At 38.7% G+C, this 25,262-nt stretch overlaps 2 protein-coding genes across 2 annotated transcripts; both read right to left on the bottom strand.

Annotated features, from left to right (window-relative positions):
• Positions 1–168: 168 nt before the first annotated feature.
• Positions 169–8,737, bottom strand: si:rp71-1c10.7 (tumor necrosis factor receptor superfamily member 12A). The gene is made up of 5 exons (XM_061708779.1): positions 7,691–8,737; positions 3,368–3,466; positions 3,036–3,179; positions 1,902–1,950; positions 169–1,680 (listed from the first exon to the last, which is right to left on the bottom strand). The coding sequence occupies exons 1-4, from the start codon at positions 7,770–7,772 to the stop codon at positions 1,910–1,912; spliced, it is 366 nt and encodes a 121-aa protein (XP_061564763.1). The 5' UTR covers positions 7,773–8,737; the 3' UTR covers positions 169–1,680; positions 1,902–1,909.
• A 449-nt stretch (positions 8,738–9,186) lies between these two features.
• On the bottom strand, positions 9,187–25,016 carry rnf40 (ring finger protein 40). The gene is made up of 20 exons (XM_061708777.1): positions 24,922–25,016; positions 24,349–24,497; positions 22,162–22,329; positions 21,647–21,947; positions 21,157–21,357; positions 20,794–20,912; positions 20,106–20,252; positions 17,214–17,288; positions 16,986–17,105; positions 16,702–16,881; positions 16,325–16,460; positions 15,842–15,963; positions 15,471–15,736; positions 14,202–14,319; positions 13,935–14,084; positions 11,386–11,598; positions 11,165–11,290; positions 10,642–10,782; positions 10,401–10,502; positions 9,187–10,072 (listed from the first exon to the last, which is right to left on the bottom strand). Exons 2-20 carry the CDS (start codon positions 24,484–24,486, stop codon positions 9,896–9,898), a joined length of 3,000 nt encoding a protein of 999 aa, XP_061564761.1. The 5' UTR covers positions 24,487–24,497; positions 24,922–25,016; the 3' UTR covers positions 9,187–9,895.
• Positions 25,017–25,262: the final 246 nt, after the last annotated feature.

Raw genomic sequence — 25,262 nt, 5'->3', positions numbered from 1 at the left:
TCTAATACAGTTTCCTCTGTGTCTGTTTTGTTACTGCCCTCCCTGGAAATCAGAGTTTAATCCAGATGAGTCAGACCGTATCTGTGTATTAAAGGGGAAAAGCATTGGCATAGATGATAAGATTAGAAGAATATAGTTTTTCTGTATTGATAACACTTGGAAAACTGATGAAAGTTGTCAGTTTTATTGTGAAAATACATTTGCTACACAAAGCAGTTTATAAGTTTGAAGAAAGTAAAATAAGCCAGTGCATGTACAGTATATGAAATAAAAAGAAAGCAGGAAAAAGGATGCAGAAAATGTTAACATTGATGGCTGGCCTGGTGGAAGCTTCACACGAATCTTCACTAAAGTCCCTTTAAAAATGTGCTTGTATCGTCACAGGTGATGCATTGCAACACTGCAAGACACTAAAAAATAAATAATATAAACATCTTTTTAAAAAAAAAAACAGGATCTGTATGTGAAATGATTCCCTCATATTGTTTCCAGACAGCAAACCCACAAGCAGACAGATCAATAAAAGACCTGAAACATTGTCGATGACAAAGTATCACGAGGGTTTTAAAAAAACCATTTACTGCTTGATGATTCATAGAAAATATATTTTTCAAAAAAAAAAAAAAAGTGGAAAACGACAACAATCCTGTCCAACATGGTTGTTGCTGCTCCCGGTTGCTATAGAATTACATACAATTTCAAACATGTTTTTTCTTTTTTTCTCCTCGTTGCTGATCTGAAAGGATTTTACAGGTCAAGGTCAGCTAGAGCTGCGGTGGTGAAGCTCCAACAAAAACACCGTAGGTCATTTTCCACACTAACAGAACATTCCTCCCAGCATTCCCACATGTTAGCAGTTTAAAATCTTGTGTCTAGTGTTTCCAGCATCCCACCCTACAAGCAGTGGGATAGTGATGTGAATTCTGGGGCTGTAATCGGCAGAACCTCACCTCTTCTAAAACAAAGCAACATTAAAACAAACGTGACACTAATGGAACGACCTGAAATTACAGGATCTGTGTTGGTCTCAGGAGACGCAGTAACAGTGCATGAGTACAGTTTGTTCCCTCAAATCGACAGCTTTTATCGCTGCATCAGGCTGCTAAAAGAACAGGTACATGGACGTACTGGCAGGGACGAAGAAGATATTTCATTTCAAAGTAGCTACATTCAAATGGCCTTGATGTGCCAAACAGTATGTTTTACATGTACTCTTCGAGGCTGCTGTTGGGTTACACAACCAGCAGATAGACACCATCAAACTGCTGCCGTAGCCGTGTTACATTCACCGGAGTCCTGCTGGGAAACAGCACAGCACATGAGCACGGACTGTAGTATCAGAATCAGACATCTGGAAACCCACAAAGGCTCTTCAGATCACAATCTGAAATTAAACTGGATATAAAAAAGGCACAAATCCTGAAGAGGAGACCACGAGTATCTATAATGTTGTTAATATTGCTACAAAAGGTGTGACCACTGCTCTTTGTCCTGTGGTCACCAGTGGACCTACATTGAGCTTGAGAACTGAGCATATCCCTACACCTAACAGTCTAATAAATTAAAGTCGTCCAATCTGGCCAAGGTACACCCTATGGTCAAGGTATACAGTTCATCGTCCAGAGGTTCCTCCACGTGGCTCCTGGCTCCCGTCACATCAGTTTCCAGAGGAAGATGAGGCTGTGGAGATTCAAACATGTGAAGTCAGATTTGATTTTCTTGTTTTTCATTTTTTATTCTTTTAATCAGATAACATTTGTTGTTTGTTTTACTGCATTCAGAACAATCCACCTCACTCTCTTTTAAAAAATGTAATTAAATTAAAAATCAGAAACCTTGTTCAGGTTCATATATTAGTCTACACACTTGCTGCTGTTGTGACAAAGTGAAAAGATACCTACTCAGGTGTTTAAGCTTGATAAAGTGGCCCCGCCGTCTCTTCAATGGGTTCTGTAATAAATCAAGACAAAATTATGAGCACAGGTGTCCCCGGCGCCATTATAGATGGTTGTATTATTCAAGTACACAAAGCCAAGACCCTGAGAGCACCGAGCTAAATGAGAGCCATCAGCAACATAACTGTTTTACTAGGGATGGGCGGTATGGACTAAAAAATGTATCACGATAATTTCTGGCATTTATCCCGATAACGATAAAAATGACGCTAAAACTGCAAAAAGGAATGTATCCTTTTTCTTTCTTTCTTTCAGGCTCATTTCTTTCTTTCTTTCTTTCTTTCTTTCTTTCTGGCTCATTTCTTTCTTTCTTTCTTTCTGGCTCATTTCTATTTCTTTCTTTCTTTCTTTCTGGCTCATTTCTCTTTCTTTCTTTCTTTCTTTCTTTCTTTCTTTCTTTCTTTCTTTCTTTCTTTCTTTCTTTCTTTCTTTCTTTCTTTCTTTCTTTCTTTCTTTCTTTCTTTCTTTCTTTCTTTCTTTCTTTCTTTCTTTCTTTCTTTCTGGCTCATTTCTTTCTTTCTTTCTGGCTCATTTCTTTCTTTCTTTCTGGCTCATTTCTATTTCTTTCTTTCTGGCTCATTTCTTTCTTTCTTTCTTTCTTTCTTTCTTTCTTTCTTTCTGGCTCATTTCTTCCTTCCTTCCATCATCAACGGGAATTTATCGTTTTTAGCGCGAGATGACAAATTCTTACCGTGGAGAATTTTTTTGACTGTATATCGTGAACGGTAAAATATCGCCCATTCCTACTGTTTACACCTGCTTCTGTAGTACAAGTGAACAGACAACGGTTCTGGTGGTGTGCCGAGTGTTAAACAAAACCTGCTTAATACCAGAGACACTAAACAATTTTTACAGAATGGCTTAATCCGAGAGTAGTCTTTTTCATCCTTGTTAGACTTGTTTGCAGGACAAAAAAGGATTAACTTAAATTCTATCTGAGAATTCATGTTTACAAATGTTGCTGCCTTGCATGTTTATAGGTGATGTTGAAATTCTTTTCAACCAAACCAAAAGACGACAAAATAAAGCAGGAAGTAAAATATGTCTGTTACCCAAGAAGGGAAACTTTGTGAAACTTACCACGTAGAGGCCGTTTGTGTGATTTACGTCGATGCACCATGACCCCGATGATCAGCGCCGCACCGACCAGCACGACAGCCAGCACTGAGAAACTGGTGATAGCCGCCAGTTTCCACACATCAGGTGTTTCCTCCACATATTTACCTGTCAAATAAGACACCAAGACTCAGAAGAGCTCAAGAATCTTCTAAATATCTAACTGGGTTGTAGAAATTGATCCATTATCCCTTTTTTTCATATAAGAGGGTTTATTTTCTAGAAATTAAGCAAAATGACAGTTATGCAAGAGACATAAACTGGAAGAAGGTGAACCACAAAATAATTGTTCTCACATGTGTTGCATGACGGAGTCTTTGGGTATTGCTTGCAGGATGCGCACGGCACACAAACATGCAGGTCTGAGTTCCAAAACTCTGAGATGCCACACTGACCTGCACACACAGAAGATGCTTCAGTTTAGTTATTGTGCATTTAATATTAGTCACAGTGTACACAGCAGTGATACTGAGTGGAAAAGGTACAACAGTATGTCCATTTCAGTGAAGGTGGCAGAGATGTTGCATTGAAGACTGCAAGAAAACATGACATTGTGCGGATGTTTAGGTTTCTGTGGCTTTTAAAAACCCTCAGAAAGTCTTTCTGCCTGAAGTGAAACCGTCAGCGAAACTACAAACTGATGGTGCAAGACAAACTATGAAATACCATAGAAGTGACCTCCCTATGACATGAGATAAACTCTTCCTATAAAATGAAAGTGGGAAATTCCTCCGAGTGACTCTGCTGTTGCAGAGAATTAGTCACTTCGTGTGTATAAACCATCAGCTCATACGTAGAGGGCAGGATGTGTTTTAACAAACCCCTTCCTTCGAATTGTTTTGCTGCTGTGCTGAGTACATGTGTGACTTCCAGAGAAGAGATGACTACGCCGGCTAGGAAGACAGAACACGTCTACATCTGTGGACTCAATGGAAAGCTTAATCTCAGTGTTTGGCAGTAAGACAGCTGAACAATTAAAGCTGCTCAAGATGGGGAAGAAAGGCTTGAATGAAGATGTGAGGCAGTAACGCCAGCAGCTAACTGAGTGTGGAGAGTGTTTCAGTGTGCCAGCAGTGAGTCGTTTCTTAGTTAAGAGGTACGAATGTGCTGCTCTCTGGTCATGCATGAAATAGCAGGCATTACCACCTCTGCAGAAGACCTTTTAGCACACAGTGTGAGTCTAATACAATGAATGACACAAGAGCACACATAACAGACACAGGTACTGTAACCAGGAAGAAGTCAAGTGATATTTGATGGATAAAATGATAATAATCCTTTTTCCTTTTCAGTGCCAGGAGGGTATTTGCATAGGCAGCCTATTTCTCATCTTAAAATGAAAACAAGGAACCACTCCGAGCCCAAAAGCAAGTAATCTGTTGTAGTAAATTTCATCACTGAGAGAAATACCAGCTCCTCAGATTGATGGCATAATGTTCACTTCACTGCCTTGTTTTCTTTGAAGCAGCCACAGTTTCCCACACACTCATTTGGATAGTTTAGTTTTAGTCAGACCTGACTAAAACCGAGACCACAGTTTTGGCAAACCGACTTTTCCAAACAAAGTCAGAGAAAGATAGAACTGGAAATTGCACCAGACTCGACCCAGCTGCAGATAAATAGAGCAATTGGATTTACAATAAAAACAAAAAATAGTCAATGTGCTGAAACAAAAGCTGCCTGAAAGCCTTTTTCAGTGATTGGTAATGTGCGTGGAGCTGTGCAGCAGTGACATGTAGTGGTGGGAGAGGAATTTAAATCGGGTGCTTCAGAGCACAAGTCTTACTCTAAAAGCCCTGAATCCAAATCTCTCTTTAAAAAAAAGAAAAAAAAAAGCTGTCCAATTTTTTTTAAACCTTGAATTCATATTAAATATTGTTTATATATGAAATGAAATAATACAGTTAATTCAAAAACAAATTATGAAACAAAAGGCTCCAGTTTGGAGTTTGGAGGTTCATTTCAGTTGTTGTCATTTTAATAAAACAATCTATCACAATATTATCATGATAATATAAAGTTGCATCAGACAGTCAAATAGTGAATTCAGAAAGTGGATGGAAATATTGAAATGCTCCAAAAGACTTTTTGTCAGCCTTGGGAGATGTGGAAAGATTGGTATATCTATAAGATAAGATAAGATAAGATAAGATAACCCTTGATTTCCCCCTCAATGGGGAAACTCACATTGTTAAAAAAAAAAACGTAAAAAAATATATATAATTACGGAATATAGACATTATATAGTCTATATAGACTGTAATATAGACAAATATGACTGAGTCGGGCAGAAACAGTTCTGGGTTCATGTCTTACAGAGATCATATAACTCTCCTGTGGACACACATGATAAGAGAGAGGTTCAAATGTCTCAGCGTTCTATCATAAATCTTCCTGAATTTACCCTCATCTTGCTTTACATACTTTTTGGCATTTGATAGGCATATTTAATCACTGGTGCATGTTGCATCTTCTTCTTCAGCATCTCTGTCTGGAGAATAAGCTGTACATTTCTACCTTGGTGAGAAACTCTTCATAATATCATAACTAACTTTTCTAAAAATTTTGCTAAAATGTATAGAATAGTTATGTCAAATCCTGGCTAATGATAATGAAGAGCTTTAAACCAGTTGTCTCTTTAGCAATCAGCCTGTGATTAAAGGTAGGGTCAATATCTGCAAGACAAGCTAAACCGCTCTCCAAATTTTCAGAAAATAACCCTCATGATGTCATCGTGATGTCATTAGGGTTCCCTCATCTTACGCTCAGCAGTTGTGTCATTGTTGTTTTAAACATTTGGTTTTAAAGAACATTTAACAGGAAGTCAACATAGAAACTAGAAGCTTGAACACAGTTGGGGTTTAAATAGGCACAGCTGCTTTCAGGGACGACTGGGAATTTGGGATTTTTGGGCAACACACAAGGAAAATCAAAGAAAACACCTTCAGTATGCAGGTTTCATCCCTGGTAATCTTGCATAAAGTTTCTCCCCCCCACCTTCTTCATTTTACACAATTTCCCTAAAGCCGAAACCTATAGGAGTAAAGCGCAAATATATAAATAAAGCATGTTATGTCCTCTGTCTTCAGAGAAATTGATCACATTTTTTGTTTGTGTGCTTTTGCTGTTTTTTTTATTTAATTTTTTTAAGTAATGATGCAAACCTGGAGGTCCCCCTGGTTTTTTTCACTTTGTGAAATCGCATAGCCATGATTGAAAATACGTTTTCAACCTTACAATCTAACAAAAGTGTTATGGTGGAACAAATCAACCAAAATAAGAGTTTAACCTTACTTTGGAATAGTTTTAGATCTACTCGACTTTTCTCATTCATAAGAAATGTGAACCTTAAACCCAGAACCCTATGAGTAAACACTGTTATCCTCTCAGTATGGGTCATCGTTAAACCAGCTGCAGCCAAAAGCCACCTGCTCAAAAAGTCATGTTTGAGGTATTTGGACCTCTTGTTCTCTGCCTTTATCACAGCCACATGCTCGGGCCCTCGGAGCCTCCTTGTCCTCCAGAGACACAGCAGGAGCTGGATTGAGTCATTTTACTGCCGTGCCTGCAGTGAAAATGTGTCATAGCTCTTCTAAGTGGTTCTCCCGATGATTTCAGCAGTACATCATCGAAGTGGACCGCAGGAGGTCAAAAAGTAACTAAAGGGAGTAACTAAAGCATGACTGCTGCTTGACCCCTGTTCAAACCCAAACCTGAGAGAAACCTTTTGTTGATCTTATCAAACAATAATCTGAAACTGATAACCAGAGTTTCATTCATGTTTTTTTTCTTCTCCCAAAAGACAACACATTTTTAAACATCAATGAGGAGCATTTTTATTGCAGAAGGTGTTTCTGGTAGCTCATCATGTGCAGTTGTACAATCTGAGGATCAAGAACAAGTTTGAAGCCCTCTTTCATGACTAAAAGACCTGGCATGTTTAAGTGTGGGGGTGTTGTATTTTGTCATGCACTGGAAGAAGGTGGGTGTACCAACAGCTGATATCCAGATGTACAAAAGGCTTTAAAACAAATAGACCTGAGATTAAATTTGTTTTGTTTAAAATTTGTTTAAAATACCCCTTGGTGATTTTAATGCAAAAGGAAATAGCTCTAATCTGTTACATAAATCAAGATGTTAGGATCCCAGTGCAATCTGAGAGTAGTATTTCCCTCTGGGATTAAATCCAAATTTCAGAGAACTGTGGAAACACAGGCATTCTCTTTTTCTTTTCTTTTCTTTTTTTTTTTTTTTTAAAGAGAGGCTGAAAATGCGTCTTTGTGTAAAATGGACACAGGCTGTGCGCTCTTTCCATGTGGCCTGTCCTTCTCGGTTGGATGGGGTGAAATAAGCCGATCGGAATGCGGAACCGGTGAGAAATGCAGATGGTAAAGGAAGCGGCTCTGTAAGCAGAGCCGCTATCTGGCTCCATTAGAGGGAGAGCAGACCTGCAGTCTGACCCACGTCCGTGGAAAACAAAGCAATGTATGAACACCGTTCAGGATAGCACAAGTGCTGGAGTTTTCTTTAAGTGTTACACACCAAAAAAAAAAAAAATAAAAGTTGCAATAAAATGGAAAGGACAAAATACAAGGGAAAAAAAAAATGTTTTTACTCACTCTTCTGTGCGCTCACACCGTGGAAAGTGGCTACGGTCGCTACAACAAGTCCGCACAGTGCGCAAAAAGCGGTGGAAGCCATGGTGCCTGCGTGTGAAAAGCTGCTTGCTGTCAGCTACACAATTCCCGAAAGTTCATCTGATTAACAATCCGTGCTGGTTTTCAGCATGGAAAAGCGAGCATCAGAGTGAGTCATACGGAGGAGTCTGCGCCTTGTTTTAAGAGCGCACACACCCACGCTAAACAGTTCCAACTCCTATGAGTCATTTCCTATGTACTGTACTGCTCACATCTCTGCGCACTGTCCGACTCACAGGAAACCCCGCTGCCTGTGGCTCTCTTTGTTTCACTTCAAGTCACTTTCAACTCAACCGCCTCAGGTGTGAGGGTTGTCAGTAAACATATTCTATATTTTTATTGACAGGTCCTGCATTTTTGTTTTATTTCAATTATTTATTTATTTTTTTACTCCCCAAGTCTGGATTCAGTGTTCTCATTGTTATTGCCACGCCTGTCGACGTCATTCCTTTGCTGTCCGCCAAAAAACACAACTCTCTGGCAGGGGTCTGGGTCCCATGCACAGAGAAAGAGGAAGAGCAACTCAGGCAGAAACAGACTGCATCCACCAGTATAAAAAAAACTAAATTTAAGTCTGCTAATTTTAAAGATGAAAAAGGTAAAGTCAAGATTAACTTTTGTTAACTTGAATGCCTTAAACAGAGACACAATTACAATTACCCTGATGGCCTCCCTGACATTTGAATAGTGAGCGTCCGTGACGCAGGGTGGTGTTATTAATGTCTGGGGTTGGGTGTAGCCTGCTGCTGGAGCTCAAGTATGCAATAACAAAGCCAGTGGACGCATGCTTGCTGAGCTATCAGGCTGGCCCCAGTCACAGCATCGCCTCCTACATTAATGAGGACCATCCGTTTCTACAACATCTGCACTGTGCGGAAAACAAATACTAAGAAACCCACTGATTTACATATGACAATATATAAATGTTCATATGAATGCAGCAAACTGTCTCTACCCTACCCATCTTTATTTTTGTAACAGCATGGCCAATTCTTAAGGAACTCTTGCCTAACTGTTCCCAAATGCCTGATTATTTCTTTTTTTCCCCCCGCATATTCCCTCTTCTCTGCAGTCTGGAACTTCTTATGCGTTGCTTGGTGTGAACAGCCTTTCCCACAAGAACTAACGTCAAACAGACGCTAACCAAACTCCCAGTAAATAGTTCACATCATCAGATCAGACAGAAGAGAGGTTTCATTGGCGCAATTAGGTTAGAGGCATGTTGTTAAACAGATGTTTTTGTACTCCACTGTCACGGTTAACCTTTAGGAAAGCAGCCCAGGAGGACCTGGAGCTACACAGCCCACTAAGGACACCCATATGAGCTGACTTTCCACTGAAGTGATTTCATCAGTAATGAGGCACTATAAGCTGCAGATGTTGTGTCAAACTCTCAAATAGAAACCATGGCAACAGGATGAACACACACACAAAAGGAGCTTGCCCAAGGTGATTCAAACACTCCTGTATGTGCTGACTCCGTGCCAAACTAGCCCATGTCTCACAGGCATTGTTAATACTATAGTCTAAGCAAAGACGTAAAACGGATCCGGCTGTTGGACTTCATATATTGGAAACATATTTAGCTTTAAGCATGCAACTCTCCAGTCTGTAAGAGTTGGGTTCTTTTAATTTAAAAGTTTAAAATTCTGCTTCAAAGATCTTAAGGGATTTCCAAAACCAGCAGGACAAAAATGGTTCAAAGAAACACTTCACGTTGATCAAGCACACATAACTGCAGTTCAGAGTTTTTTTCAATACATTAAAAAGCTTTAAAAGCTGGCCCACTTAGTTAAAAGAGAAGATCTTAACATGGACATAAACAGTTTAGACAAAAACAACTCAAGAGCAGCTGAACATGTAAGAATGACTATGTGTGCACAAACATCTGTGTTTATTAACTACAGCACAACACTCTCAATATGATATATCACTATGTTTGGTCACTGAATGGCAATAATAGTTAAAAAAAAAAAAAAGTCTTTCAAAGAGATTAGTCCAAGTGATACCCCTGAAATGTCTGTCTCTTTGAAAAAAACAGTTCAGTTCTCTTGCTTGTCCTCCATTTGTCCCCTGTTTTGGTTCTGTTTTTACCATGTTCTGTCTTTGATCCTGTTTCTATATGATTTAAGTGATGTATATGCGGTGAAAGTCGTTGGCGCCAAAGGCACAGTTGCACTTGGGGCACTTTCTCTGTCGGGTGTCGTAACGCATCTTCAGACATTCGTAGCAGAAAACATGGAAACACTTGGTGAGAACAGTCTCCTTGTCTCGTGTGTTGCAGCAGGGACAACGTAGTTTGGCCTGAGGACAGAAATGTACATATGTGAGAATCACCTCCATTTATTGTACGACAGCACTTTAGGGTGTGATAAGGATGACTTTTCATGTAAATAAAACCCCCAAAAAAGATCACAATACTTCTACGTGTTTCTAAATGACAATGCTAGTCAATCAAGTAAATCACAAATATGTTCCTTTTTGCATTATGACTCATTACTTTTTTTCTCTAATCTGTTCACATGGTTCCTCACTGGTCTCTGAAGCTGCTGGTGGTTTGCTACTTCCCCTTACGAACAACAGGTTGATTAAAAAAAACAAAAAGCAAAACAAAAAAACATGTTCTCTTAACCTTGTACTGATTAATCTCCTCCTGTAGGATCTCATCTGCGTCAGTATACACCTCCACCTTCTTCTGCTTCTCCAGCTTCCGTCTCAGCCTGGACAAATCCTCCTAAAAGAAAAGAAAAAAAAAAATGAATGGAGGAAAAAGTTGTTAGAGATGCAATTTAAACATTTTCACTGAAACCAATTGGGATAAATCAGAAGCTACTCAAGCAGATTTGGGATGATAGTACTGGGAAACGGTCTACCTGTGCACGTTTAAGGTTGCTGCTCTCCCTCTCTCGGGCAGTGCGGTTCTCTGCCACAGAGACCTGGATCTCCTTCAGCTTGGCTTGCGTGTGCTCCAGCTGCACCTTCAGGTCCTCTGCCAGCTGTGCAGCTTCCACCGCCTGCAGGGACGAAAAGGAAGCAGGCACACTTAATTAAACAAAAACGGCTAATGAACAGATTTCTGACTGGTATTATGGTGGTAGGAGCTTTAACATGTTAACCCTTGCAGCACCAGAACACAGCCAACCCAGCTCAGACTAAAATACACCACAGGAATACATGTCTGGCTATTTCCTTAGTGCTTGTAGTGCCCTTGTCTTTAATAATTGTATCTCAATGCAATCCATACAGCAGTATTTCAACTATGTTAGCAGTTAACCAGAAATATGTCGCACAAGAAGCCCTAGATTGCTTTCATGTTATCTGGCAGCAATGACATTTTCAGTATTTACTAAAGCTGAAATCTAAGATATGAAGTGTACGAGTGATGGCTGCCCTCACCTTCCTCTTGTTGAGTTCCAGTGCTTGTGTTCTGACAGCCAGCTCCTTTTCCAAAGAAGCCAGTGAGTTCTGGAGGACCCCCTCTTTTTCTTCAAGCTTCTGCACAACCAGCAGCTGAGCGTCCACCTGAAAGAGGCAGCAAAAGTAACCATCTGATGCCCCTCTGCCCTGACAAGCATCAAACTTATGCTGCATCTTCAGGTGAATATGTTGCACCTCACCTGAGTTTTGAATGTAAGAACTTGGTCAGCGAGCTCTTCCTTTTCCTCCTTCAGCAGCTTGTAAATCTGGTTAGATTTGATTCGCTCACTCATCAGCTTGAAGTTGGCGTCGTCCTTCTCCCTTAACTGCTGCAACAGCCGGCTGTTCTGCTCCTGCATGTCTTCAAAGGCTTGACCTGTTACATCCATCTCACTCAGTAAAGCTTCCTCCTCCTTTAAAAATAAGAATAAGTCAGTGATGGAAAGCAATGAAATATTACTGACATTACCTCTGGACATATATGAACATGTTTAAAACAAATACTTTACTGAACAAAGATGAAGCATAACAAATGCAAATTATCTCTTAATAGAGCACCAATAAACATGTATGCATTATCCTGACATTATTTCACTATACCATGCATATTATGAGGTCAAACAGCATTGAAGATGAATGGATGGATGGGATAGTAAATGTAGCTAGTTTGAAGAGCTACTTTTGTGCCCATCAAACATTCGTCTACTTCCTCTACATAAAAGATTTAGCAAACCATAAAGGCAATAAAAGTAAAATACCAAAAATGTATTTGATGATTTTTATCATTTTTTGTTCTTTTATAGCCCATGTCCTTGCTGTACCGTTTGTTTTGATTGGAGCTCCGCCATAGTTTTCAAAAATAATCCATAGTATTAGTTTCAAATGATTGGCTGAGAAGTTTGTACATGACAGAGTCGAGAGGAAACGCATCATAAACTCCATTTCTGGTGGGGCTCTTCAGTTTAAAAGCTGAAGGCTCTCTTACCTTTTAATGACTCAACATCATTTTCTCAACAGCTGATTCACATATAACATTTTACATCACAAGAATGTAAAAGATTCCCACCTCTGTTATTTATGACCATGAACCTCATAAAACAGACCTGCTTTAGTTTGTGACAACTTCAACTTGCTTTACTGAATTTTTGCATTTTTCTTCAAGCTGCTCATTTATAAAACAACAGGGGCCGATAAAAAACAACTTAGATGAACTCACAAGTAGCTTTCTGGCACTATAAATTATGGCAGCAAACGACTATGAGGTACAAATCAAACACTTGGGACTCCATGGCAGTTAATTTTATACTAAGGGTAATAGTAAAAAGAGTTATTTGTCATCAGTCTTTACTGGGTTTTACCTTTCCTAAATTATACCCTGCAAGACCTACTAAGCATGAGGAGCACCAGAGAGAGTACATGTGAACATGGTTTACCAATCAGACAAAAGTGTAAAATGTCACACTTCCCAGGGTGACGTGCGACAGTGATGTGATTCATATCAACTAATAATCCTTCCCGGCTGATAGCACTTAGGTCAACAGCAGATGAGTAATGCTTTCAGTTTTCAGTATGACATTATTTAATGTGGGTGTTTCTACTATAAAACTTTAACTATAGAATAACAATAACATGACTTAACCATCATTTGACCCATGACAGAAAATGGTTTTATATTTTCCTCCCCATGAGGATCTACTCCCCAATACCTACATTTCCCCCCTTCCTTATAATTCTGCAAGTGTTTGAACATTTACACGATATTACTGACAAGTGAGCGACCTCAGATCTGACTGCTTTGTAAACTTCATTTATCAGGTTGCCCTCCACTTAAAAACTCACCAGCATTAAAAAAAAAACATTTCTGTTTCCTTTTTCTCGTTTATATCCCTTTCCTTAAATTGGCTACATCCTCCCGGTTCCCTGAATCTCTGCTTCTCATTAGTATCCAGGAGAGGAAAGACTGTGAAACTATTTTTGCCAAATAAAAAGTCTATTTAGCCACTAGATGTAGTGCCCTGATGAGAAGGAGGAAAAAAAACAACAAAAAACTTCACTGAACCCAGTTATCTAAACAAGCCCTAAACTAATCACAATAGAGTGTTTCTGATCAAATTATTTTTCCACCAAATCTAATGCATCAAACTGAAGTTTAAAGCATTGCCTAAAAGTATATTTACAAATGACCTACGTGAAAAGGGGACAAGAGCTTGGCAAAAGCATTAAGCAGTTTGTAACAATCTAGGTTCAAACGTTGCCAGTGGACTTGGATTAATGTGTTCTGTTGTGTGCTCAGCTGATCAGATCGACATCAGCTTTCAGTTCCTCTTTAGACGTCTGAGATTAGGAGAACTTTCTTACGCAAATAAGATACTCATTGCACTAGTCTCACTCGTAACACAGCTGGGTGTTTATATTCATCTAGGGTAAAGTCCCAAGGTGGCATTTATAAAGAGCTAATAGTTAAAAATGTATTTCTTGATGCTGTTAAATGTTGAATCTCAGCGAGGCTCAACTTTTATCAGCTTCCCATGTATGTCAATATGCTGTTATGTTCAACTTTTAAAAGGCTGCTTGAGAATTAGTTCTTTGGTAAAATGCAGTTTGAAAGTAAAAGGAAATTGTTACACGGCTTAGCAGTCTGATGGAATGTTGAAATGTACAGAAGAAAAATATAGGAGTTAATTCTGCTTACATCTTCTTCCTACTACATTTACACTGATGGATTTACAAGTAAGCAACACAAAAATACCTGTTTAGTGGCAGCAAGTTTCTTCTGAAGATGCTCGATGGTCTCTTCTGCCACACGAATCTTCCTCAGGGCATCTTCATCAGCCAGCTTCTTGCTTTCCTTCCTCTCCCTCTCCTCCAACTCTCGCACTCGCATCCTTAAGTCATCCACCTGGATAGTTTAAAATTGGCATCAGATGTTCAATTTTACCTTTTATTTAAATACTATACAAAAGTGAAACGGTATAAAATAATAATAATAATAATAATAATAAAATACAAAGATAACCTCTGCTTTAGATTTGCGTTCAGCTGCCATAAGCTGCACTTTGTCTCTTTGCTCCTTTGGAGCAGATTTGTACATGTCCAGCAAGAGCTTCATCTCTTTCTGGGACTCCTGGGCTTTCCTTTGAAAAAATAAATATATAAAAAAATAAATGATAAAAAAACAAATCATAAACAATCATATTTTCATTCACTGGTTAGTTTAAGGCAGCTTTAAAATACAGGGCTTTCATTGTCAGGAGGTTGCTATCCTACTCACACTACACAACTTGATGTTTTGCAGTTGGGAGTCTTTAAATTGTAACAAAGGAAATGATGAAACTAGGGGTAAAATGTACCTGGGAACAAGTGAGACGTCTGAGTTTGCACGAAGATTTACTCAGAAATGAACAAAAAGGGAACGTCAACTTCCCTGTTGTGTCTTCACTGAATGTTTAGAGCATCTACTCTATCACTGTGAAGGGAAACCCACAGAGCACAATCTTACCACATGCTTTGCTTTTTCTCAGGCTGTAGCCCTGATGTTAAGTTGCTGACACTAGATATTTACCATGATAAATATCTGCCTGGCGTCAGAGAAGTATACATGCGTCTGGGAGCCTCTTTAACAAGTCTTTAAGCAGTTCAGACATAATGATTGAGTGCCTTTTATCAAATACAAACTACTTGCCAACTTGCCTTCAATCAATAGGTGTCATTAGATCAGGCCTTCCCTGGACAAATAAATTGTGTTTTAAAACACACTGAGCACTGTAACTCTTAGGCATATTATTGCCTCCCCCAGTGCCAGTTGCATCTTAAGTTTCCCATATCGACTTACTTTATCCTCAGCTCTGAGGATGAGGAGCTTGTGGACCTCATTGTCTTGTTATCAATAACTAGCAGCCAGGTCCTGCCATCCCATGTCATTCTGTTTACATGAGACCTGGTCTGCGATTAAGTGCGAACTAAGACAAGTACTTGGTACGGCCAGCTTGAAACTCGACCCGTGTCGAGTTAATCTAAAAAGGACAGGCCACTTATCAAGTTTGGATAATAAACACAGGGTTTCCAGCAATGTAGAAGGGGCTAATGGTTTCTGTAAGCAACCTCAGCCAATTGCATATCGAGCTGAGAATCGTGTTGTGTTAAAGCAGCTCAATACACTAAAAGATATTCAATAAAAGCCATTTTCCAAGACTGTCTGGTTTTTTTTCTGACAGTTATTTGGTCTCTAAAATATGCATTACTGAAAATGGTGACCAAGAACTCTGTTGTGATGAATTGGACTTACTTGAGTTCTACTCTAAGCATCTTCAACGTATCTGAGTCCTTCCTTTTAAGCTCATCACTGCGCTGTCTCTCCCTTTCACGTTCCCTCTCTCGTTCACGCTCAGCCTCCCTCTCTCTTTCTCGCTCCCGGGCCCGCTGTCTTTCCAGTTCCTTCCTCCTCTCTTCCTCTTCCTCTTGGTCTTCGTCATCTTCTTTCTTCACGTCAATGCTGTCACTTGTCATCTCTTCTAAAATCAAAACTCCTGTATCGCCACTCTGACAACGTAACTGACAAAACAAGCCAAAATCAGGAGAATTATCATCATCACCAACCGCTGTTAATTTGCAAAAGCCTTTCTCAATCGCAGATTGTCAGTAAAACACATAATTTACCTTATTGATTTCGATCTGTGTTTCCCGCAACTTCCTTTTAAAGCGTTGCACATCACCTTTCAACTGCAAGTTGTGGTTTTGAAGGCTGCTGATTAAGTGTCGCATCTCCCTGTTGATTGGTCCTGAAACAGCAGAGACAAAATCACCACTGTGTAATAATGTTGTGATGTAGTTTTAAATCCATTAATGACTATGCAACTGCATTAAAAAGCAGTAAGTGATAGGTTTAATAGCATGACGCACAAAATTTGACATCATGGCAAATGATAAAAGTGTACATCAGGATATGTTGTAAAAAAAAAAAAATCTTACTCCTTCCAGTGTTGTAATTACAAAAATAAATCATCTGCACTGAGATATATAAACTTAGAAGTGTAATAAACATGTTACAAAGTCCCATCATGGGCAGGATTACATTACGCAGCGACTCATGAACTTTTCAACAACTGATGACTGATATGGGCTCATGTTTCAATCAAGTACCTGCTTGTTCGTTGGCTGCCAGGTTCTGCTCAAACTCAATGCGTAGCATCTCATACTCTTTGCGCACCTGGGCCAAAGTGTCTTCAAGCTGGATGACTTCGGTTCGCAGTTTCTTCTGAAGTGACAACTCATCACTCTAAACAGTTGAAAACAGGAAGACACTGTTATTGCACGTGTTGCTAAGATGATCAATAGTGCACCAACATTTTATTTTTGTGGAACATAACGTCTTATTGTAAGGAAAAAGAAATGTGAAACACCACTTTTACATATGTGGCTTAACCTTAAAGTGAGATATGTGAGGCGTTTTATGAAGTTTAGTTTTTTTCCATAGCATCATCCACACCCAATCACACATAAGAAATTCTATAGTTCACCTCCATGTGCTCAATCTGGCGCAGATGGGCATTCTTTGCAGTGAGCAGTAGAGCCCGTGCCTCATCCAGCTGGGTTTTGACAGTAAGAGATTCATTGTACAGCAGGGAGAATTGAGACTGCAGGCATTTGTATTCTAAGGTTTCCTTCACAACCTCTTCTGGAATATTGCGCAAGTCCATCTGAAAAGTTAGATGCACATTGAGAAGGGAGTGACAGCCGGACAATACATATCTGGTAATGATCATATTTAAGATTGTGAGAAATTGTGAAATACTTTCTTTACCTTGAGCTTCTCACTCTCTCTCACGGCCTCCTGGAGCTCCAATTGCAGTTTTTCCAACTCTGCCATACGGCTGTTGGCTAACTCTTGGTTGTGTTCCAACTCTGCGTTCAGGCTTTCAAACTAAAATAACAAAATCATATCTTACAGCTAGAGAATAGAGTTTATACTAATACCATAAAGACATTGCAATGGGGTACTTCCTTTGGTTAGAAAAGCTCTCCCTCTCACCTTCTGAATGTTTAGTGTTATCTGACCTCCAGCCAGTCCACCTGAGCTGCCAGTGCTGCTGTATCCAGATTTTAGCTGGGGACGAGAAACACCAAAAATCCATTGAAAACAATAACAAAAGACAGAAATGGCATTCAATCACATTTACAAAGAACAGAAAAACACATTTTCTTCTGACTTCATTAGTGTGAAACATTTTAAACAAATGGACAGATCATCATTTGGGTCCATTAAGAGCACATCTTATGTTTCAACTGCTAATACACAAAACACTATCCTCTGCATATCAAATACAACCAGTGCCAAAAAAAAAAAAAAAAAAAAGACTGATATCATATACAACATTTTATTTTAGATAGATTTGTTTTAGAAGCCACGATTTTCAACTAGTAAGTACAGGATGGTGCATCTGAAACATTCATAATGTAAGTAGGGAAAAGTATGTGAACCACTAAGTTTTTGATACCAACATAGTCTAACTAAACTTTGACCTGAGAGGAGCTGTTCACGTCAACTGTCCACATGAGATTAGGGCTGCAGCAATCAAATATTTTGGTAGTCGATTATTCTATCGAATATCGATTAATCAAGTAATCGTATAAAACATACTTTTGTTTAATTAAAGGGCAATTATAAATATACAATAGAAAACAAGACAGATCAATTAATAAAAACAAAAAATATGGTTCCTTTATAAGAAAAATTGACATTTATTTACAGCAAAATAGTAAACTGTTTATTGAATTTTTCAATAAAAATAAATAAAAATGCTTAAAATTACTTTAAACATTTACTGAGACATAAGACCAAAATAAACAGATTTTTTATTTTTTCCAAGTATCAAAAATAAAATAAAAGAATATTCTGAAAAACTGCCTTTAAATTGTGCAACTTCACATTCAGAACCGATACGTTTAAACCAGAAATGACTGAGCACCGCCTGGGTTTACCAAGTGCTGGTAATGCCTGAGCATTGCTGTTTAAAACAGGAACAAGTACACAATGCGGACCGGGACCTTCCTTTTTAATTTAAAATGATCCCACACCTTCGACATCTTTTTTCTCTTCCTATTATTACTTTTGCTTTGCTGCATTTGCTCATTGTTGCTGTCACTGTTCTCGGTCCCGGCGTCTGTACAGTGAAACTGTTCACACATGTTACGAAAAGCCTGCCGCCGTCTTCTTCTGTTTTATAGGGGAAACATACCCATAGATATACATAATAATAAAAGGCATGTAAATAAATAAATGCCATTATTATGTATATCTATGCGCATATATGTAAGCACTTTGTGTCACACTAAAAATAATCTGTGCGAAATGTGAGCTTTAAATACATTTTTTTAATTAAAATGAGGTTTCGAGGCACAGGAAATTCCTCGATCATTTTTTGTAATCGAGTTACTCGAGGAATCGTTGCAGTCCTACATGAGATGTCCTTAAAAGTTCTATTTTGGAAAAAAACTGTCCAAAAATTCAAATTAAGTTTAATTAGGAATTACTTCAGATGATTTATTTACCAATCAAAATTTTTCTTATGAATCGAGCAGTTTTTAATAAAAGATAAATAACAGTTTTTTGTGTGCTGTGGGCCTCAGTATTTTGATTTACAGGACAATCAGATACAACTCTACATACTTATTCATGGCACTGTACATATAGATTCCTCCGACCTATCATATTCGAATATAAGTTGCACAAATAAAAAAAACTTAAAAGGCACTTAGGGTATAATGTGCCTCAATAAATGCAGCTGGCTTGACATGCACTGATCAGGGCTTAAAGTTAAAAAAATTCCTGAGCCTGAACTTTTTTTCCGGGAGCGGGGGCACATGCGCTGGCAATTTGGCAAGCAACAAAAATGACATCCTTTGAATATTATTTTCCTTTTCACTATGGATGCTTTTGATATCAAGTTTCACTGGTTGCCATTGTGTTTGACAAGGTATAAGATGACCTACAATCTAAAATGTGAATATTTTAAAAGGTCATAATGTTATAATGGCAGGTGAAACTCAGGCAGGCTAATTAATTGGTGGAATTAGTGATTAGCAACCATTTAATTCAGTAAAGGACAATAATTATATATATATATATATATATATATATATATATATATATATATATATATATATATATATGTATATATATCACTTCCACTATTTGTCTAGTAGAATACTTGTTGTTGTTGTTGCATGCAATGTTCGCATCCGCGGACAGCAGCTCTATGAGCGGCATCTCCTTCGTGGCGAGGTACTGTACAACTTTTTCCCCGCTACTGGCGTACAGTAGCTTTTTAGAGCAGAGCGTGCAAAAGCAAGCACCTGGCTCTCTTCTGGCACCAGCTACCGAAACACCTGCCGTCTCTGCCCATTTCTTCCATCCATGCCCAGCGCCATTTAATTTTCAGTCCTTTATCGGCCAAAACATCCTTTCCAGACTTCATGTATTTTTTCTCCATCTTGAAGTCAGTGATACGCAAGTGTTCGTGTTCCGGCGGGCTGAAGCGCACCGCTCTGCGCCCTGCTGCCGTCAGAGACCCCCCCCAGCTCTAGTGTTAGTTTGGTTGAGCGCGAGATCCGCTTTCCTCTCATTCCATTGGTAGACGAACTCGGTTGACTCAAACTGACAATATCCCGTAGCCTATCAACACATCTTTATATGTAAACCGTTAAAGTTACTCATCTTTTTTTTTTTTTTTTTTTTTTTTTTTTAAACCAGTCAAACCCTGCACGCCGAGAAAAGAAAACAAAAAAACTCCATACACCGGAGATCCAGCACGGTGCCGGAATACATACAAATTATAAGCCGGCAGCTTGTGAACACACAAATAAGAAAAGAATGTACTTGCACGGAGAAAGCAGCACAGAAACAAATTTAAAACAAACACACCTGCTCCATTGCTTCTGCGAGGTGTTTGTTGAGCTTCTGTTCCCTGTTGCGGAGTTTCTCAATGTCCCACTGAAGGTCCTCTACCGTTGTCTCCATTTCAGACACTTTAGTCTCTGAACTGGTCACCTTGTCCACCAACTCATTGTACTGCAAAAGACAGAGACATAAGAACAACGTTCACTTCATAAATCATAAATATGAACTAAAAGCACATATTTGCAAAACAACCATTTGGGTTCATATACTCCAACACCTACACAAACAACTACAGGACTGTCTCAGAAAATTTTAATATTGTGATAAAGTCCTGTATTTTCTGTAATGCAAAAATGTCATACATTCTGCATTCATTACAAATCAACTGAAATATTGCAAGCCTTTTATTATTTTAATATTGCTGATCATGGTTTACAGCTAAAGAAAACTCAAATATCCTATTTCAAAAAATTAGAATATTCTGGGAATCTTAATCTTAAGCTGTAAGCCATAATCAGCAATATTAAAATAATAAAAGGCTTGCAATATTTCAGTTGATTTGTAATGAATCCAGAATGAATGACATTTTTTTTTTTTTTTTATATATTATTACAGAAAATAAAGAACTTCATCACAATATTCTAATTTTCTGAGACAGTCCTGTCCATAACACATGCATTAACACCATGTAACAGAACCTATGGTATAGTACCTCTAGGGACATCTTATGGTGACGGCCCTGCAAGAGGGTAGAGAGGTCTCGCAGTTGCTCGTTCTCCTCCAGAAGTGTGTGGTTCAGACTGATGTCCGACTGGTTATCGTCTTTAGACGCTGACCAGAAACATCAAAATAGTTGCACAAAATTAAATGGTTTTATGTGTCAAAAACCCTGCTCACATTTAAAGTATGTACACTATCAGTAATGGCATAAGAGATTCAGTAATTTCAAGTAATTCATTTGTAGGTAAGAAATTAAAAAATGTGACAGACACTGATTTCCTTTAACTGAACAAAATGAGCACCTTTACCTAAACCACAACGTACGTATTGCTCTCTAGTGTGTATTGATAGTTACCTGCAGCCTGGACCATTTTGCACATACTGTCGATGCAACTGTGCAGCCTGTCAAAGACGCAGACCAAGTGGGCAACAGCTTCTTTGCTAAACTGCATGCGGTCCGCAAGGTGCAAGGACAGTTCTTCTTCACTGCTCTGCTCCAGCGCAGCCAAGAAACCCTTAGCATTTTCACTAAGGGGAGGAAGAGGTGGGGGTGCATCTGCACGCAACAAGTAATGGTTTTTTAAGGATGATAAAGAGGGAATATAATTACATGGAAAAACCTTTATCTATAGAGAGAGAAATTAAAACTGTGTAATCTAAAAATAAAAGAATACATTTTTAAAAGACAGTTTGAATTGCAATAGTTGGGGGCTGATACCTAGTGTAGACACAGCCTTTATTTTTTTACATTTTACTATCTGAACAAGAACAAATCGGGTCATAGCAGTGAATATCATCAGTTTTTTGTTTGTTTGTTTTTTTATCCCACAATCAGTGGTGCGAACCTGTTTTTGAATCTGGTGGTGGTTCTGCTGGTGTCAGTAAGTCCTCAGATCCAGCTGGAGGAGGGGGCTGCTGCTCCCCCTGATGTTCCTCGAGATGTTGCTTTTGCTCAGTCTGCGTAATGTCACCCTGGCTATCAGGCAGGGGAGGAGGAAGCACAGCTGTCGTTGGTGAAGCTATACCAACACCATCTACCTCCATTGGTGTAGTGTCAGGCAGCAGGGCGGTCGGTGGGACAGGACCAGATGGTAGAGGTGTTTCTGGCTCAATACGTTTGCGCAAAATTTGAATACTCTCTTCAAGCTGTAAATCAAAGACACAGGGATTCATTTTTGACAGAATTAATGTCCTACAAAGTCTTGAATTTCAACAACCATTATTGTGACATTGTGACACTATGACAGGTGCAAAACTCACCACATGTGTAACATTGTAACATCTACATTTGTGCAGCATCTTTTTAAAACACAGACTGCAGCCAGAAATGGGACTTACAATAATGCAATCAACTGCGTACCTGTGACCAATAGCGATTGACAATTAGGAGGGTGGTGTCATCAGTAGCTTGTCGTTTCTCCAGCTTTTCAATTTTCTCTCTTAATTCATCCTCCATTGTCTGTCTCTGCTCCAAGCGCTCACACAGCTTCTTATTCTTGAACTGGAGTACCTTCATGTCCATTTCCTCCTGCAAGAATATACACAGAAGAGAAAAATACTGGAGACTGCATTTTTTTTTGAGGGGGGAATCAAAAACAGTCAAAGTAACATACAAGATTTTTTCACAGTTCAAGAGAGAACTTATAATTTGAGAGGATATGGTGATTTTAAAAATACCTAAAGTTCGAACTACTCGTAAAAGTTTTTGTGTGTCTGTTTGTGGTGTGAGACTTTGGAACAGGCTGGATATCCAACACAAGCAATGCCAAAATATCCACAGATTTAAATTGCTATATAAACACATGGTCTGGTCAAATTATAAAGAGAGTGGGTGGTAACACTTTGTTTAATCAACTTCGGTCTTGAAATGTTTGTGTAATTGTTGTTCCTCATTTAGTAAGTATGTATTGTCCATTACCTTCTGGTACTGTTGTTCTTACCATCACTGACGTGTATGTATGTACTATATGTCCATGTCCATTATGTCCATTACCTTCTGGTATTGTTGTCCTTACCATTGCTGGTATTTATTATAAATATAAGTTAACGGTGTATTATAAATATAAGTTAACGGTTAACTGTCACCCGTGGTGACAATATATATTGTTCCTGGATTTGCGTGCATTGTGGCCATGAAATGCATCTGCATTTCATGGCCACAGTGTGTGTAGATTTAGGTGAGGTGAACTGTAGAATAATTTTTATTATAATTTGATATTGGTCTTTTGTTCATTGTTTCGGTTTAAATGTTGAGACAGGAGGAAGCCTTAAATAAAAAATCTGTCAAGTTGTTAATGAGAAACAAGGGTGGGATTAAATACGTTTTCTTCTTCCCACTCCCTTTCGAGTGTTAACGAGTTAATTTGTATTTTGAACCGGCACCTGATAAACCTGATAAAGGTATTTGTTTAATTTTATGTTGCACGCAGGTCACTTATGTTTTGTTGTATTGCTCGAACGGCAGTGGTGGACAGTAACGGAGTAAATTTACTTGAGTACAGTACTTAAGTACATATCCAGAGGATTTGTACTTTACTTGAGTATTAGATTTCTTTGGTACTTATTACTCTTACTTGAATACATTTCCAAGACAAATATTTTTACTTTTACTCGAGTAAATTTCTAGGAAGGCTGAAAAGTACTCGTTACTTTCAGGTCTGCTCTTTTTTCTTCTTCCCTAAAATCCTATTGGACACAAGCTGTTTTTGTCAAAGGAGGAGACCTATCACAGTGCACGCTCTCCACTGGGATGTACGTAAAGCAGAAATACGTCAAGCCTCCTCAAAACGATACCGCCAAAGTAGCCTGCGTTTGTCAAGACAGAGCCGCAACAATGGCTACGCCTGCGTCAGGAGAAGAAAGTCAATCCGCTGAGTCGTCTCTATATTGCTATATTGTACTGGTACATGTCCTTCCTGTAAAGTTAAGTGACTTCAACATTGAGTTATTGAAAGCAAAGATGTAGTTTTTTGTAAAGCAGTGGTCTTTGAGGGGGATCCAGACTTAGTTGGATGGTGCAGGTTCATTTGGTTTCAGTTCATGATTGTTAATAAACTCTGCATCATCTGCTGTCCTCTTATGATCCCATTCATTTGATTTGTTTTTGGTGTTTCTGCAGGTTTTATATAACATTGTGGTTCTAAAAGCATCTGTGCAGCTGGTTTCAAAGAGTTAATTCTCAGAAACAATAGTTAAAAGATCCTTAAATTAATTTAGAAAAAATATAGTAATTTACTGATGTGGAAAATAAGAAATGTACTCTTACTCTTACTTTTACTTAAAGTAAATTTAAAAGCATTTACTTTTGGATACTTAAGTATCTTTAAAAGGAAGTACTTTTCTACTCTTACTCGAGTAATATTTTGACTGAGCTACTTTTACTTGTAACGGAGTAAATTTTGACCAGTAGTATTTGTACTCTTACTCAAGTACTGGGGTCGAGTACTCTGTCCACCTCTGCACGCAGGTCACTTATGTTATGTTGTATTGCTCGAACGGTAATAAACGGACCAGTGGTGACTCATGAGGGCAAACAGAAACCACTGACCGTTGAGGAGACTCCGGCTATTCGGATTGGTTCGATCAGTGTGGTGGTGGTCTTCTCCTCCTTCTTGCTCTTCTTCTCAGGTGGGCCAGGGGGGCTGTCCCCTCCAGGGGGACGCTTTCCTCCCCCAGCACCTGACATACTTCCTTCTCCTGCAGAAAAAAAACAAACATGATATGAAATCTGGAAACTGGAAGTCTGGAAACATAAAACCAAATAAAATCAGCATCAGTCTCGCTACAGAAGCGCTCATCTTTACTTTTAATCTAAAAACTCCTCCTGTGTTCTTGAACGTGCATGCAGACCTCATGGCATTTTAATATAATGGCTGGAAACAGAAATACCAACAATTTCAGTTTGACGTTTCCGGTTAAATTAACAGATTTTGCAAACTTGCTAACACTGGCTAAGCTAGTGCTAGCTACCTGATAGCTGAATAGCAACAGAGCGCTCTTTATATGATGACTTGATGTCGGTATATTCAACTACTGGTCATCAGCGCACGAATAATTAATTGTGTTTAGAAATGCACCTGCACAAAACGCTAGGAAGCATGGTTTTCTGGAAACTATTTACCTTCTCAGGGAACGCCTGGAAATGTAATTCAGAGCATCAGAAACGACAAGGCTTCTGCTTCTTCTTCTTCTACGGCTCAATGCAGCACTCCTGGCGGCCGGAGCGCTGCTGCCATCTAGTGTTCAGTCTTTACATCCATGGTGTTTCAAGTTCAATACATTATTTTTAAAAATAGGTATACAGGACTGTCTCAGAAAATTAGAATATTGTGATTTTCTGTAATGCAATTACAAAAACAAAAATGTCATACATTCTGGATTCATTACAAATCAACTGAAATATTGCAAGCCTTTTATTATTTTAATATTGCTGATCATGGCTTACAGCTTAAGAAAACTCAA

Source organism: Cololabis saira, chromosome 19, assembly GCF_033807715.1.
Source record: "Cololabis saira isolate AMF1-May2022 chromosome 19, fColSai1.1, whole genome shotgun sequence".
NCBI lineage: Eukaryota > Metazoa > Chordata > Actinopteri > Beloniformes > Belonidae > Cololabis > Cololabis saira.
The sequence above is the reverse complement of the archived record's forward strand: the minus strand, read 5'-3'. Positions and strand labels throughout refer to the sequence as shown.